We start from the raw sequence: 15,370 nt of genomic DNA, 5'->3' as shown, positions 1-15,370 counted from the left end.
AAACCATTTCCATTTTTTAATAAAATAAAGTTCCTTAGGAAACTGTTTAAATGGTCGTAAATATACCAAAGCGGGCTCATAAAATTTAAGCTTAAAAAAAAAGGTTAAGTCCCATGGACTAGGTGGAGCTATAAGATCCTAGTCAAGGTCAAATATTATTCGTTATTTTATTTTATTGTAACATTTGTGTATATTTAGTTTAAGAAAAACAAATTATTTTGGCTTGATCTAATGAGCTGAATTACAAATATGAAACCCACTAGAAATTTAAGTCAATTAAGTTGTACTAATTTCACATGTTAACCCAAGGAAATAGAGATGAGAAATATAGTAACTATCTTCTTTCATGAACTTCCTTACTAATAGTCTAACATTTCCATACAAAGGAAACCCAAATTAATTTCCATTCCATACAAATATGAATTCTCTTCCATTATGAGAGAAATAATTAGCATTGAAAACACAAACTTCCTAAATGTTTTTTTCAGAAAACATCCTAAATGTTTTACTATTCACATTTATTCATGATGATCTAATCCTATACAATTTCATTTTTTTATTATTAAATAATAACTGTGCATGTTTCTCATGCCTTAATACCAACACTCCATTTTAAGTAATCACTATTTTTCTTTAAAACATGACTTTTACATGTGTCCCTTAAATAATACTTAACTATATATCCATATATCCATGGCAGCCATTATATTTATGCCAAAGATTAAAGTCTTTATACTTTAGATTAAAGTAATATTACCAAGTTTTAAACATCACTTAATTTAATGTAATCTCAACTCAAACATAATAGTTTTACTCCTTACTATATTCATTGATAAAATATCATCAACAATAATAAGTAGACTATAAATATTTCACGTGTAAATAGAAAAAAAAGCGGCCATACATGTCTTTATTTATTATCTAACATTTGTTATCATTTTACAAGTCAACATCTAAATAATGTCATGTAAATTATGAACAACAGCGTAGTCCCAATTTTCTCTTAAATTATGGATTTATAGTGACTTTTATTCTCTTTTAATGGATAACCCAGAAGATAACCAATATTATTAAATTACCATTAAATCTTTGTATATGGTAACTATAATTAAAAAAATATATAAAAGAACACCTAAAAACATTTTAAAAGGATTTGAAAAATGCTTTAAATAGAAAACACACAAACAATCTGCATATGAAAAATCCATACTTTTAACTTGCACTTATGGAAACACAACATAAAATCTAGAATCTACATGGTCACATTCAAGTAATGATAAAAAATATTGTTTAGAGCAATATTAACTATGTCTGGTATACAACTAAAAAAATGTGTGTGAATTAACTGTTAATTCCGAAAAATCTAAAGGAAAAAATAAAATTTGAGATACCGAAGTACTTTTAAATTCTCTTAACTTAAATCCAAATATATACATTCTATACATTCTATAATAAAAAGCTATTAATAAAACCCTTTAGTAAAATTGAATATATATAAAAGCTTTGGTGGTGACGCTAAGTAGTGACGTCACCCCATCAAGTCGTCAACGTCGTCGTCTCATAATGATACTGAAATATATATGTCATTTTATTTATATTATATATATATATATATATATATATATATATATATATATATATATATAAAATAAAAGAAAAAAGTGACAAAGCAAAGCCTCTGTTTGCGCGCGTTGAGAAACCCTAGGCGCGGTGCGCACCGGCGTTTCTCCCTCTGCGCATTTTAGCGTCAGAGTGCAGAACCCTCTCATTCGCTTCCTCTTTCTGCAACTCTTACTTTCAAAAGTTTGTCGAAATTTTTTATTCATTTGTAGAGAGAAAGAAGATAACTATGGGAAGCACCTTTCATTCTCCGCCAGCAAAGCGTTCCGCACCCGACCCGAACCCGTTTCCTCCAAACGGGCCTTCCAAGCGCTCCAGGTCGTCCAGGCCTCCGCCGCTGCCGCTCTCCGTGCCGCCGGGCCACGCGTCTTTCCGCCTGCTCTGTAACGCCTCTCGAATCGGCGGCGTTATCGGCAAGTCCGGCTCCATCATTAAAAAACTCCAACAATCGACCGGTGCCAAGATCCGAATCGAGGACGCGTCGCCGGAGTCGCCGGACCGCATCATCCTGGTCATTGCCGATGCTGCCGTCAGCGGCAAGGTTCTGCTGAGAAATGATGAGGCCGTTGAGGTTTCGAAGGCGCAGGAAGCGCTGCTGTTGGTGTTCGATAGGATCCTCGATGTGGCAGCGGAGACGGAGGGCGTTGACGTCGGCGACATGCTCATGTCTTGCCGGCTTGTGGCGGACGCGGCGCAAGCCGGCTCCGTCATCGGTAAGGGCGGGAGAGTGGTGGAGAGGATCAAGAAGAACACCGGATGTAAAATTAGGGTTTTAACTGATGATTTGCCGCTTTGTGCCTCCTCTTCGGATGAAATCATTGAGGTAGTTTTGCTTCTCGCTCTGCTTCACATTTGGATTTGTCACTTGAACTTTTAGGATAACACTGCTGAGGCATTCGATTACCACTGCTATTGTTTATTCTGTTGCTTCGTTGTCTAGTATCGTTCCAGTTTTTATGATCAAGCGCTTCATCTGTTAGATATGGTTTGTTAGTTTATTGTAGTGGATTAGTTTTTCTGTTTAGACATGAATGGGTTTCGGGGTCAAGTGTGTGTTCATTTAATATTTCAGGGTCAAGATTTTAGTTTTCATTCAAGCTTTTGGGGTAAAGTGTTTCATATTTCTATATGGATTGTTAGTTTATTGTTGTGGGGTTAGTTTTTCGTGTTTTGGAGGTAATTAGGCTTCAAAATTTTTATGGTGTGAAGATTTTTCTTATGCTGAGATAATATCTTTGGGTTGTGTACTGTGACAGATAGAAGGTAGAGTGTCATCCGTAAAGAAGGCACTTGTTGCGGTCTCCCAACGTCTTCAAGATTGTCCTCCTGTTGATAGAACAAAGATAATGGGAAGCAAACCTTATGAAATGGTTCAGTATGAAGCCATAGATGCACTTCCTCGTGAGGCTTTAACTGCAGTTACTGCAGTACCACATGAAACTATAGATCGTCTTCCGCTAAGGAGCTCTGCATTGTCTTCTTTGTCCAGTTGCTCTAACAGCTATGGTACCAGAGTTCACTCATTGCCAGCGGAAGTTAATAGAGTCTCCTCCCTGGAACCAAAGGCACTTCAGCAGGAAGTCACCTTTAGAATACTTTGTTCAAATGATAGAGTTGGAGGTGTTATTGGAAAGGGAGGCAATATTATTAGAGCTCTTCAGAGTGAGACCGGGGCTAGAATAATTATTGGTCCTTCAGTAGCTGGTTGTGAGGACCGAGTAATTACTATTACTGCTTCCGAGGTCTGATAAATATATTCTTTCCATTTTTACTTATTTTGTGTCTTTCAGTTCTGTGTGTATTATTATTATAATTACTGTTTTTTATCAACTTATTAAGCGTGGGTTCAATTTATACAGAATCCTGAGTCAAGATATTCCCCAGCACAAAAGGCTGCTGTGCTTGTTTACTCCAGGTCCATTGAATCTGGTTTTGAGAGGGGGCTAGACTCTGGATTAAGTAACAGGTCAATTGTTACTGCACGACTTGTAGTCCCATCAAGCCAAGTTGGTTGTTTGTTAGGAAAAGGTGGACTAATAATATCAGAAATGCGGAAGGCTACTGGGGCTAGCATAAGAATAATTGGGACTGAGCAAGTGCCAAAATGTGCTTCAGATAATGATCAAGTTGTGCAGGTTTGGAGATTAGACCTTCTTTTCCTTTTTTTTTTTTTCATTTTACAATTAAAATATGCTGAAGAAAACTTTCTGTGTATCTGGCAACACCAATAAATTGTTACGCATCAAACTAAAATATAATTTCTCATCCTTCATGGGGCTACTTTGGTAATGATAGTCACCTTTTTCATCTTGATTATGTGATATTTGAATATTTTAAATTATATGCATCTGTTCTTTCGTCATTCATTCTGAAATATTTATCACCCTTAAGTGTTTATCTGTAGTTTTTCCTTGCACTGATAAGAATTTACCAGAGATCAATCTTGTTTCCCAAAGCATTTATATGTTTGCCTAAAACTCCTAGGATATGTATTTCGCTATATTTGTTTTAGGCATGATAATGATGTTTAGGTGTTTATAAGTTATACCATTTATATTGTCTTCTTCCCTCAGATATCAGGAGACTTTTCAAGTGTGCAAGATGCACTATATAATGCAACTGGTAGACTGCGAGATAATCTTTTTGCCAGCACTGAGAATAGTGCTGGAACAAGGAGTCTTTCTTCTCTACGAGTTGATAACAGCCCCTATGGGAGACTGCATGATGTTGTTCCTCTTGGAAGCCAACTACCCGCAGTCACTTCTCATAGTTTGAATAGGCATACTTTTTCTCGTGACATTGATCATCTTGCTCATTCTAGAAGTTTAGATCGTCCTTCTTCCCCAGGATTATGGACTAGAAATTTAGACCGTCCTCCTTCGCCAGGGCTGTGGGCTAGAAATTTAGATCGTCCTTTTTCACCAGGGCTGTGGACGAGAAATTTAGATCGTCCTTCTTCACCAGGGTTATGGACACCACCTGTACATCTCTCTCTCTCTCTCTGCTATCAATTTTACCCTAAGAAATTATTATTTTTATTAACTATTTCTTATTTGAATTTGATGCAGACAATGGCTGGGATAAATTCAAGAGGAGTGAATGATTTTAATTGGGGATTGACATCTCGTAGAGGAGGCTTAGAACTTGTCAGGTTGTTGATTTACTAAACAAACTAGCCTTGTTTTAACCCAAATAGCAAATCTACATATATATATATATATATATATATATATATATATATATATATATATATATATATATATATATATATATATATATATATAGGTCAAAAACTAACGTCAAGGTTTCTTGTTATCTCAATTTTTAAGATTTTAGTATCAGTAATGTGCTAATTTTTCTAGTGTGATGTAATGTAATGTGGATGAGTCTTGAACTTCCCTTGACATTTTCAAGTAGCGCTCTCGAGAATTTGCCTAACTTTGCCGTCTTGTAATATTTTCTAACTTGCAATACTGAGGGTGCCTTCTCTTTTCTGAACTCAAGAATATTTAGTGACATTGTATCATGCATTATAAATACTTTGTATGTGATGGAAAAATGAAAATAATTCTTAAAAAGTTGAGTGTTTTTAAGGTATAATTTAGTTATAACTTTCACACTGGCACAAGTTAGGAAAGTTAATTTATTATTTGAACATGCAATAGAAACTACCATATCCTGCGCCAGGTGTTCTGTAATAAGTCTGTATTAGAATTAGAAACTGCCTTTCTCTATTTTACGTGACTTCTGTATTCATTCATTTGATTGATGTTCTGTGTCTGGTGACAAACCATTGTATATATACTATTTTTGCCACTGCTTTTCTTGTGCTATTGTTCATTTTCTCTTATTTGAAATCCTTGCTTTTGGGTAAAGTTGTAGGCAACATAAAGTGATGAAAATACAGCTGAACATATAAAATAGAATGCCACAATTGTCAATTTCTTATTATTCTTTTTATGTTTTGCAGTGGAAGTAAATCTGCCATCGTGACTAATACGACAGTAGAAATTGTGGTTCCTGATGATACTATTGATTCTGTATACGGGGAAAATGGTAGCAATTTGGCTCGTCTAAGACAGGTGCATAAGCTTGAATAAGTTATATATGTTAAACTTTTGTTAACTTGTTCACCACTTATCATGTCATCCTTATGAACTTGCATTTGTGATCCACATTTGATTTGATTTCTAAATTATCTATCTGTTAGGGAAGTGTCTGTTTTCAGTCTGCCATTTTCGAAAATCATGTGATTTTTTTTTTTTATCATTATCAACTTGGTCTCTTGATATTTTCACCAATGGACTGAGCAAAGGGTTGATGGAATGACAATTTTATACTAGATGATAAAATAGTCCTTTTTTTCTTGCATTTTCAATAATTGAGGTGCTTTTTAATATTTTTATAATTGATATTATGAATCATTTTTCTTATTTTACTTTGTCATATGAAGTTAATTTGTTTATTTTTATTGTCCCTATCAGATATCGGGTGCGAAGGTGGTTGTCCATGAACGTCGTCCTGGAACAAGAGACAGGACTATTATCATATCTGGTTCACCTGATGAAACCAAAGCAGCGCAGAGCCTTCTCCAAGCATTTATTCTTAGTGGCTCATCATGACAGGATAGAGGACATGACAAATCTTGTAATATCCAGCCTTGTATGATTTATTCAATCTCAAAAACAGTCACCAACTATCTTTGGTTAGTGACGTTAGTGTAGTGTAGTGTAGTGTAGCTATTTAACATCAATCATTACTTGATTCTTTAGTGCATACCAAGCAGCAGTTTAGCTCGATCGATGGTTTCATTTTAAGATTTCATCTGATTAGTATCTCTACTACCAGATGTCTTCTTTCAACTCGTACAGTTTACATCGGATATTTATAGGCTCCGTTTTAAGAAAATGAAAACTTAATTCATATTAATTATGATGCATCGTAATGTATTGATGTGTATGCTTTTTTATGCTGATTATAATTTTAGTCAATTAGGAAAAAAAATTATGATGACTACAGGAGAAAGGAAATAGGGAAATGAATCATAGAATATGAACTAAGATACGGTATTTTGGGTTTTTTTTCCAAACTGGTGCAATTTTTTTTCTAATTTCCTAAAATGGTGCAGTTTTTTTTTTTTAAATTTTCGACAGAGGTAAGTTGTGAAAAAATGGTATTACTTCATCCCGAAGAAGTCGTGCCAAATTAAGACGAATTTGATTAAAATAAGCTGTAGTCGTGCCAACATGGAGAGACTTCTGTGTTATGAAGAAGCTGTGTCATATTCAGACGACTTTAATTAACGTTTAAAGCAAAGTCGTGCCAATATGGAAAGACTTCAGTATTAAATTGTTAATGAAGAAGTCGTCCCATATTGGAGAGACTTCAGTGTTGTATTGATAATGAAGAAGTCGTATCATATTGGAACGACTTTAGTTCGAATAAAAATTAAATATTTTTTAGTCATGTTAATTAGTTAAATAATAATGCATATAAGTAATTAAAACTTTTATGATGATTTTGGTTTCTTATAATAGGGCATGAAAGTTATTTATGAGAGCCTGTGCCACAAGGAGGTCTTCTTCGGTGTCGTCTCTGAACTGGATCGTCATCATCATTATCTTCACCTAGACCTAGACGACACCGAAGAAGACCTCCTTGTGACACAGGCTCTCATAGATCACTTTCATGCCCTATTATAAGAAACTAAAATCATCATGAAATTTTTAATTACTTATATGCATTATTATTTAACTAATTAATATGACTAAAAAATATTTATTTCTTTTCAAACTAAAGTCGTTCCAATATGGTACGACTTCTTCATTATCAATACAACACTGAAGTCTTTCCAATATGGGACGACTTCTTCATTAACAATTTAATACTGAAGTCTTTCCATATTGGCACGACTTTGCTTAAAATGTTAATTAAAGTCGTCTGAATATGGCACGACTTCTTCATAACACAGAAGTCTCTCCATGTTGACACGATTTCAGCTTATTTTAATTAAAATCGCCTTATTTTGGCACGACTTCTTCAAGATGAAGTCGTGCCATTTTCTCACGACTTACCTCTGCCGGGAATTAAAAAAAAAAACTGCACAATTTTAGGAAATTGAAAAAAAATTGCACCAGTTTGGGAAAAAAACCCGGTATTTTGATACGTTGATATACTTTTCTTAAATTTTAAATTTATTAAATATTTAAATTTGTTGCTAAGTAACATTTTTCAACTATGTCGATTTATGCACAAAGATTGCCGATGAATCTTTCGTCATACTACTAAAGCTTCGAAGTGATTTGAAGTCACATTATGGGCAATTCTGTAGGACTACCACGCATAGTCAAGGGTGATTCACTAATCACCATAATTTTACTAGAAAAAACAAACATGAAAGTGGGGATAAGAAAATTACTTTTGACTAAACAATCATCAAATAATTATAACTATAATTTTATATCATTTTAATTATTCATATAAAACTTTAATTTTATAAAAGTAAACAACACCAAAGTGATCTAATGATTCATATTTTAAAAATATGTATCGCGTTGATTATAAGACAATATATACTTTTATATGTAAAAAGAATTTTCAATCTAACTGTGAGTATCTGAAAGACATGATCTAATTGAAAGATATTTGAAGGGTGTAGCATATGGTAGAAGTGAGAAAGATGTAATTTGATCTCTTTCCACTCTTTTGTTATCTATCCCCACAAAAATATAGCCACTTGGATTCATACTTCTTTATAAGCTCTAGTAGAAAAATAAAACAAAATAATTAAACTTCTCATATAGTTAAATTCAATTAATTTTTTACTTCAATCAAAAACCTTGATTCATTATACCTTTACAATTTATTTTATCTTCTTTTATAAACAATTATTAATAATTTTATCTAAATTTGATTTTCACAGTACAAAGTTTACTTCTAAGAACTAGATTTAGTAGCATATTCCAAAAGAGATGGTTATTTAAGAGAATTTATTACTTTCTTAAAAGAAATACTTTAATAAAAGCTTCTCTAATACCAAAATAGTATAAGAGAAATACAGTTGATTAGAATTTAGTCTACGGCTTTTCATTGGATTGGAATTTGAAGTCTGAAATTTTTTTCTTGGAGATGTTAAAAAACTATCCTATTTGGTAAAAAGTTAGGAAAGCAATCTCGCTAAGAAAATCACAGAATTCTGCAATGAAGTCTTTGAGTACTCCTGAAGGTACACTAGTGTTTCATGCAGACCTAAACAGTCTTTTGGTATATGCACCAGCTTCTTTTGCTTTCTCGCAAGCACATTTCAAAATACCTTTTATTTCTTCCACTGTTTGAAGTTTCGTGCAGACCTAAACAATTATTCTACTAAAAGGGGCTCTGTTACTTCCCGTATTTTATACAGAGAAGTTCTCGAGCTAAAAAATTACTTTTGTGGTTACAATTGTTTTGAAGATTTTCCAAGGTGGGGTCAGAAGTGGGAATCAACATTTATGTATAGAAACAATTCCTTGCCAATTTTGAGTCCAGGTTACAATTGTTTTGCGGATTTTCGAACGTGGGGTCAGGAGTGGTGAATCAACTTTTAAGTACAGAAACAATTCCTTGCTTTCTATAACACTGCGTAAATTCATTGAAAAAATCAGTACCTAATCAGATGGCGGCGTAGCCAGAGTTCATACATGACCATATGAAATGCATCTAGTCTGACAGGAGGTGTATTCCAAGTGAAATGCTTTTGGATCTGAACAACAAAAGCAACAAATTAAAAGAGAGATAGGAAAAATAGGAGTTATCATCTTCTGACGAGCAATACTCAATGTCTCATTTCCTTTCTTTGATTTAGAAATTTGGAAGGATGATGTAACTGAAAAGAAAGTAGATGTCAAACTTCCAACTTCTTATACTACGATAACCAACATCAGTTCTTTTACTGCTACCCTACCCTCATCATCTCTCATCGAATCGCATAATATTTATAGGTTGATAAACTGAACTTTATATTGATAGTACCTTTACTAAGTTCTGATTCAATATCATGAAATTTTTGTCAGACATGCTTTTGAGAATATCTTTGAGCCGATAAACGTCCCTCTCCTTCAGTATAACAGAGAATTTCCTCCAATCCAGAATATCATTAAAAGGCAAGTCATAATAGTTTGACATGATAACTGTAGAAAGACCGACAAGAGCTTCCATTAGGGAACAGTATTTCAAGACAAATAAGGGAGATGATCAACAGCATATTTTTTATTTATGGCAACTAAAGGCATAGCTTATATGTGAAGTAAGACCAAAAGTTTGAGGTAACTAACAAAATATTGAGCACAAGAAGTTGTGATTTTCAGGTGCCGGATATGGTTTACCTGGTACACACCCAAAGTGGATCGAGTCTGAGATACGACTGCTGCCGATAGGCCCCTGAGGGCACAAACAAAACTTGGATTTATAAAGTCTGTCCATGAATACCACACGTCCAGTCGATCGAAAATCAATTCTGTTGTTCTGGATGTCTAGTTCAGTATCATTGTTCCACATAGCTCTTAGATTATCTTTCAATCTTGAATCAGAAAGACCAGCCCAGAAAGCAAGTGTGTTCCTGCAATATTTCCATTGTCATGAAATGAAATTTCTGTTTCTGGTGGGTTAAAGAATTCTAGTTTTTGTTCAGATACCAATTCTGTTGGATTGATTTAGAATATAACAAAATAAAATATTAAGCTAACCTATTCTTGAAGTCATTCCCTCCTGGAGGGTTATAAAATGGTAGCTGCACTTGTGGTAGGGTAACATCCTTGTGTGGAATATAATCATCGTCGTCATAACGTGATGAACAAACCACTCTAATAGAATTTTTCATCAGATGCGGAACACCTTTAGTAGCCTTGACTCCAATATCGTGGCAAGTCACAAAAAAATGATCAGCACCCAAGGTTCTGTTCCAGTAAGGGTACTTAAATTTTACGTATTGTACATACTTCTTTACTTCATCAGTCATTCGCTCGTTAGTCAACCCCTGCATAATTAGTTTGTGCATTACAACTCACATCGAAAACTAGGATAGGCAGCTTCCACCACCACTATATAACACTTGAAGGTCATAGACACAAACATATCCACTATTCGAGAATCTATTGCAGATTTATGAACAATTTAAATTTAAGCAAAATTAACTTGGAATGAATAAATAATTAGGTATTGAGAGTGTTATATCCTTTTTAATCTATTGAGTAACATGAATAAGGAAGAAGTTTCATATTAAGTTTTAGTTAGGAGGCAATGTAATTTTTTTGTATAAGTTTAACATAGGTCTTATTGTTGTTAAATTTTTCCAGGAATCCCCTCCAAGAATGAGTCACAAATGCTAGATAGTTTTGAAATTATTAATAATTATTTTATATAAAAATGTAATTAAGAAGTTTAACTAAATAGGCTTGTTGAATGGTTAAACCATTTGAGAACGACTAAAATACCGGTTTCCTCATATTATCCTCTCTCCTAAATGGAAGTAAGTAATCTTAGTAGTGGTATAAATCATGTTAGGTAATTCTTCAATATTAAAAAATAATTCAAATTAGTTCCTAAAATTTACTTAAATTCATACATTTAGGGACTGAAGTGATGAATATTCAAATGCTTCAAGAATTAAACAGTTTCATCACTGACTACATACAGTGAGGTTAAAGTTTCGGAGTCAAAATTAGTGGTATTTTCATTTCAGAACAGATCGAATCCAATGGTGAAATTTATCTTATTAAGCTATTAACTGCAATATGGCAATAATTTAGTTACATTATTACACAATCCGATCGATATGGTTGAGATCACGCTGTGAATTCATTCACAAATTAGCTTTGGATAATTGATTCGACTAGTGTCGAAACGAAAAAAAAAAGGACATACTCTGCCTCGCATTTTGTGGCAAGAAATAGGGAGGAAGAAGAGGTGAGCTCGGCGCGGATCGTCGGTGACGAATCGGCTCTCTCTGATGTTCTTGAAGAAGTATCCTTCGCTGGCGTATTTGCCGGTGAGTTTCCTTGGCGTGTGAAAATACGTTTCAGGATCTCCATCAGGATACACGAACACCTTGAACTCCTCCTCCATCCGCTCGTAGTCTAGGTGGAAAGCTTCCTCCGGAGAGTGGAACACAGTGGAATCCAACAAGAAGACACGCTGCGCATAGGAATCGAACTTCGATGTGACGAAATGGTGTGAATGTAAGATTGGATTTGGAAGTAAAGTAAGATGAGAGCACTTGAAAGGAACCTGGCGGAGGGGAGAGTGTAGTTGCTTGAAGCAGACGTAGAGCACGAGCATATAGATGATGTTGACGACTATGCACGCGGCGGTGGTGCGGTGTACGCAGCCGCAAGAGCCGCGGGGGTGGTTTCTGATCCCCAGAAGGTTTTCGACGGAAATTGATCTTTCTTGGGAAGGTGACATTGTGGCGGGAAAATGAGATTCGTTGTAACGATCTTCTTCCTGCTATATGGAGGTCTGAAGAAAGGTGCCTTAAATTGAGTTTTGTTATAGTTTTCTAAATTATTTTGCGAAATTAATTTTCAGAATTTACAAAGCAGAAAAGTACAACAGAGAATTATCTCAATTATTGTATTTTTAAAATAATAACTTCTTCCGATGATAAAAAATGACATTTTAAAATATTTTGGTTTAAAAAATATTTTAAACTATAATATATTAAAAGTACTTATTACGCATTCAAAATTAATATATTTCGAAATAGTGATTTTATAATACATTGTAAAATATAAAATCCATAAATAAATTTCAACTGTTTAAATTATTAATTTTAAAATGTCTCGTAATAAAAATAATTTTAAATTTATTCTATAATATGTTTTTTCTTCAAAATTGTAAAATTTAAGACCTCAAGAAAATATTTAAACATAGAAAAACTTAAAAAAAAAAAAAACACTTGACCCTTTCAAATTTCATGGAAAGGACGTCATAACTTTGTTAGAAATATCAAGAATAACTTAGCTTGATTTATAACAAAAGATTTTCTTTAAACAACATTTTTATGTTTTTTAAACGTTATTGAAACGGAAGAATGAGCTTTATTATATATCATTTTTTAAATACAACTAGTCAAACAGTGGACGTTAGGAACGGGTGTATTTTAATAAAGAAGTAATAAAAAATTATTTGTAAGAGAACAAAAATTTCTTGGAAAATCAAATAATCTTTAACTATCATTTCCTCACAACTGTTATATAATAAACTCAATTGATTTTATAATAAACAGTATTTTATTCTAAAATGATAATGCAAATTTATTATATAATAATATATAATCATTAAATGTTTTTTTGCTTGAAAATGTAAATTAGTATCTCGAAGACATTGAGAAATTAAAATGATTTTTATTAAAATTAAAAACTCTTTTACGTTTTTTTAATGTAACTTTTTAATAAAAATATTTAAAATTTTGAATTAATGTTCTCGAAAACATTTGGAAGAACAGAAACTTTTTAGTTTACTCTGAATATGAATTTGTAAAACAATTTTGATTTATCTTTTACGAAATAACATTTTAATATTCTGAGAATAAGTTATGACAAATTTCCAAAAAATATATATAAGATGAAAATATAACTTCCTTGATAATATTACTTTTATTAAATTATTTACTATAATGATAATTTTATTTTAAAGCAAAAATAACACTTTGATTCTTAGAATTTAATTGTTTCCTAAAACCATTAATTTCAGAAATAATATCCACATTTTTTAATGTAACGCCCCATTTAATTTATATACGTAAAATTAAAGGAACGCCACACAGAGATAATCAACAATGCAGTCCTGGGGTTCATAAAGCTACCCCTACAACTAGGCACAACGCGATGCCAACCAAAACAGAATAACGGTTCGACCGAAAGTTTACAAAACCAAGAACAACGACATACAGGGTCATAGCCCTAAAGAAAAGTACAACAACGAATATAATCCAATCCACGCGGACTAAGCGGCAGAATCTCCATTTCCTTGCTGACCACGAGGACCTCGCCCATCTGCTCCCATCAACCAAGTTGATGATCATCGCAAGAAAGAACAGCCACATACATCACAACCATGCAACAAAACGGGTAAGCTAGAGCCAATCAACATATTCAACATGCAATCAAATATTTTTTCATCATCTCATCCACATAGCAACCAAACAGGTTATGACTCTTCATTCAATACACTACGACTCGACTCGACTCGACTCATCCGGATACGTATAACTCGGTCGGATTCAGCGGATGCTTGCACTTGTGGTGGATACCCCTACTCGACCCTGAGCTGCTCGATCCTGAGCTATGTGTTACCAGTGTTACGATGAATCAAAAATCTCTCCCACCACAAGGTTAGTCCTAAATGAGTTTCAGGCCTCCTGCTACTCCCACCACAAGAGTCAGTCCGCTCTAAGTGAGACTAACTGGCTCCTCGGAGCGTCAGGATGCAACCTTACCTTGAATCCTTACCTAGTTATACAGATGGGGCACCACCAAGAACACCCACTAGCAGGGGCCATGGAATTACATCCCGACCACTGAAGCGCGACCCCGAAGGTCTCACCTAGAGACCCCAAGGAATTACACGCTGACACGGACCAACGTTCATAAATTAGCAATAAGAGAATATTGAATTATGTTTTTCAATTCCATATCAACTCGAAATTTAATCCTCATGTCAATCACATCTCAAATCCATACCCCTGATCATCACCACCCCCAATGAGTCTGGGGTTTAGTCTCGTATTTATACCATGATCCTTTAGTTTCAAACCGCATACTCATTTCACATGCTAAGTCCCCACCACTCTCATCATTCATCATTCATGAGTCATGTCACGCACATATAGCAACCCATTAGGCATATATTCATACTTCAGTACATGCATCTTATCATAGCAGTCATACCCAAACAAGTCCAAGCACAAAAGAACAAATATGCAACCCAACACCGCACTGTCTCGCCCAAACCCCTCGCTCAGGCTGAAGGGTCTCGCTCAGGCGAGACAGGCTCGCTCAGGCGAGCCCCCCTTCGCCTAGGCGAGGGCTCAAGGAAAACCAGGGCCTGGGCAACACGAGATCTCGCTTAAGCGAGATCCCTCTCGCTTGGGCGAGTTGCCTGCTCGCTCAAAAGTTGAGCGAGCCGCCTGGGCGACTTTTCGCGCAATAAACCTAGGCGAGCTCCCTGTTTCATCTCGCCTAGGCGAGATGGACTTGCTTGGGCGAGATTAACAGGTCTCGCCACTGTTCTTCACTGTCACAGCCATGTTTATCAAATCCATCAAGCATAACAAGCATTTAATCACACCAAAACGAAGGATTCATTCATGAAATCATTAACTATCTCAAGAACAGCCAAGACAACACCCAAAAGACTGAAACCCTTACTTCCCGTACCTGGAAAGCGGCTAACAGAACTTCGACGCGGGACCTTGGAGCACAGCAGCTCGAGTGATGGACCTAGGAACTGACGGAACAGCGAAGGACACGATTATTTTCGGGCTTTAATCGGTGGAAAACGAATGTAAAGCTTTAGGAGGTAAGTACAATAGGGTTAGAGTTACTTACGTGGAGCAGGAATCGTTAGTTGGGACGAACTGGTTCGAGACAAGAACAAACCCTAGCAGAGCTCTAGTGCGGAAGGGCGACGGCTGCTGATTTCTGCAAGTGTGGGAGTAAATTGTGAAATTAGGGCAGACTTAGTGACTTTATATGTTGGGCCGGCCTTAGGC

The 15,370-nt window shown here is 34.9% G+C and overlaps 2 protein-coding genes and 1 long non-coding RNA gene across 3 annotated transcripts; 1 reads left to right on the top strand and 2 right to left on the bottom strand.

The window, feature by feature from the left end:
- The first annotated feature begins 1,661 nt into the window (after positions 1-1,661).
- LOC114188079 (KH domain-containing protein HEN4) lies at positions 1,662-6,549 on the top strand. The gene is made up of 7 exons (XM_028076590.1): positions 1,662-2,443; positions 2,877-3,362; positions 3,480-3,755; positions 4,194-4,601; positions 4,689-4,771; positions 5,591-5,702; positions 6,105-6,549. The coding sequence occupies exons 1-7, from the start codon at positions 1,850-1,852 to the stop codon at positions 6,240-6,242; spliced, it is 2,097 nt and encodes a 698-aa protein (XP_027932391.1). The 5' UTR covers positions 1,662-1,849; the 3' UTR covers positions 6,243-6,549.
- Positions 6,550-8,845: 2,296 nt separating this feature from the next.
- LOC114188628 (probable glycosyltransferase At5g03795) lies at positions 8,846-12,060 on the bottom strand. The gene is made up of 5 exons (XM_028077195.1): positions 11,521-12,060; positions 10,344-10,633; positions 9,984-10,216; positions 9,631-9,788; positions 8,846-9,361 (listed from the first exon to the last, which is right to left on the bottom strand). Exons 1-5 carry the CDS (start codon positions 12,058-12,060, stop codon positions 9,260-9,262), a joined length of 1,323 nt encoding a protein of 440 aa, XP_027932996.1. The 3' UTR covers positions 8,846-9,259.
- Positions 12,061-13,446: 1,386 nt separating this feature from the next.
- Positions 13,447-15,298, bottom strand: LOC114187034. The gene is made up of 3 exons (XR_003605184.1): positions 15,207-15,298; positions 15,036-15,105; positions 13,447-13,652 (listed from the first exon to the last, which is right to left on the bottom strand). It is a non-coding gene; the product is annotated as an uncharacterized LOC114187034 (long non-coding RNA).
- Positions 15,299-15,370: the final 72 nt, after the last annotated feature.

Source organism: Vigna unguiculata, chromosome 6, assembly GCF_004118075.2.
Source record: "Vigna unguiculata cultivar IT97K-499-35 chromosome 6, ASM411807v1, whole genome shotgun sequence".
NCBI lineage: Eukaryota > Viridiplantae > Streptophyta > Magnoliopsida > Fabales > Fabaceae > Vigna > Vigna unguiculata.
Note: the sequence above shows the minus strand (reverse complement) of the source record. Positions and strands in the feature narration are given on the sequence as shown.

Bases quoted from the DNA above. Each gene is read 5' to 3' on its own strand.
- LOC114188079 (XM_028076590.1), top strand. From the start codon at position 1,850: ATGGGAAGCACCTTTCATTCTCCGCCAGCAAAGCGTTCCGCACCCGAC. The intron at 2,444-2,876 runs GTAGTTTTGCTT...GTACTGTGACAG, and splicing joins CTTCGGATGAAATCATTGAG to ATAGAAGGTAGAGTGTCATC. The intron at 3,363-3,479 runs GTCTGATAAATA...CAATTTATACAG, and splicing joins TTACTATTACTGCTTCCGAG to AATCCTGAGTCAAGATATTC.
- LOC114188628 (XM_028077195.1), bottom strand. From the start codon at position 12,060: ATGTCACCTTCCCAAGAAAGATCAATTTCCGTCGAAAACCTTCTGGGG. The intron at 9,789-9,983 runs GTAAACCATATC...GTCTTTCTACAG, and splicing joins CCACTTTGGGTGTGTACCAG to TTATCATGTCAAACTATTAT. The intron at 9,362-9,630 runs GTACTATCAATA...TTTGTTGTTCAG, and splicing joins TGAATCAGAACTTAGTAAAG to ATCCAAAAGCATTTCACTTG.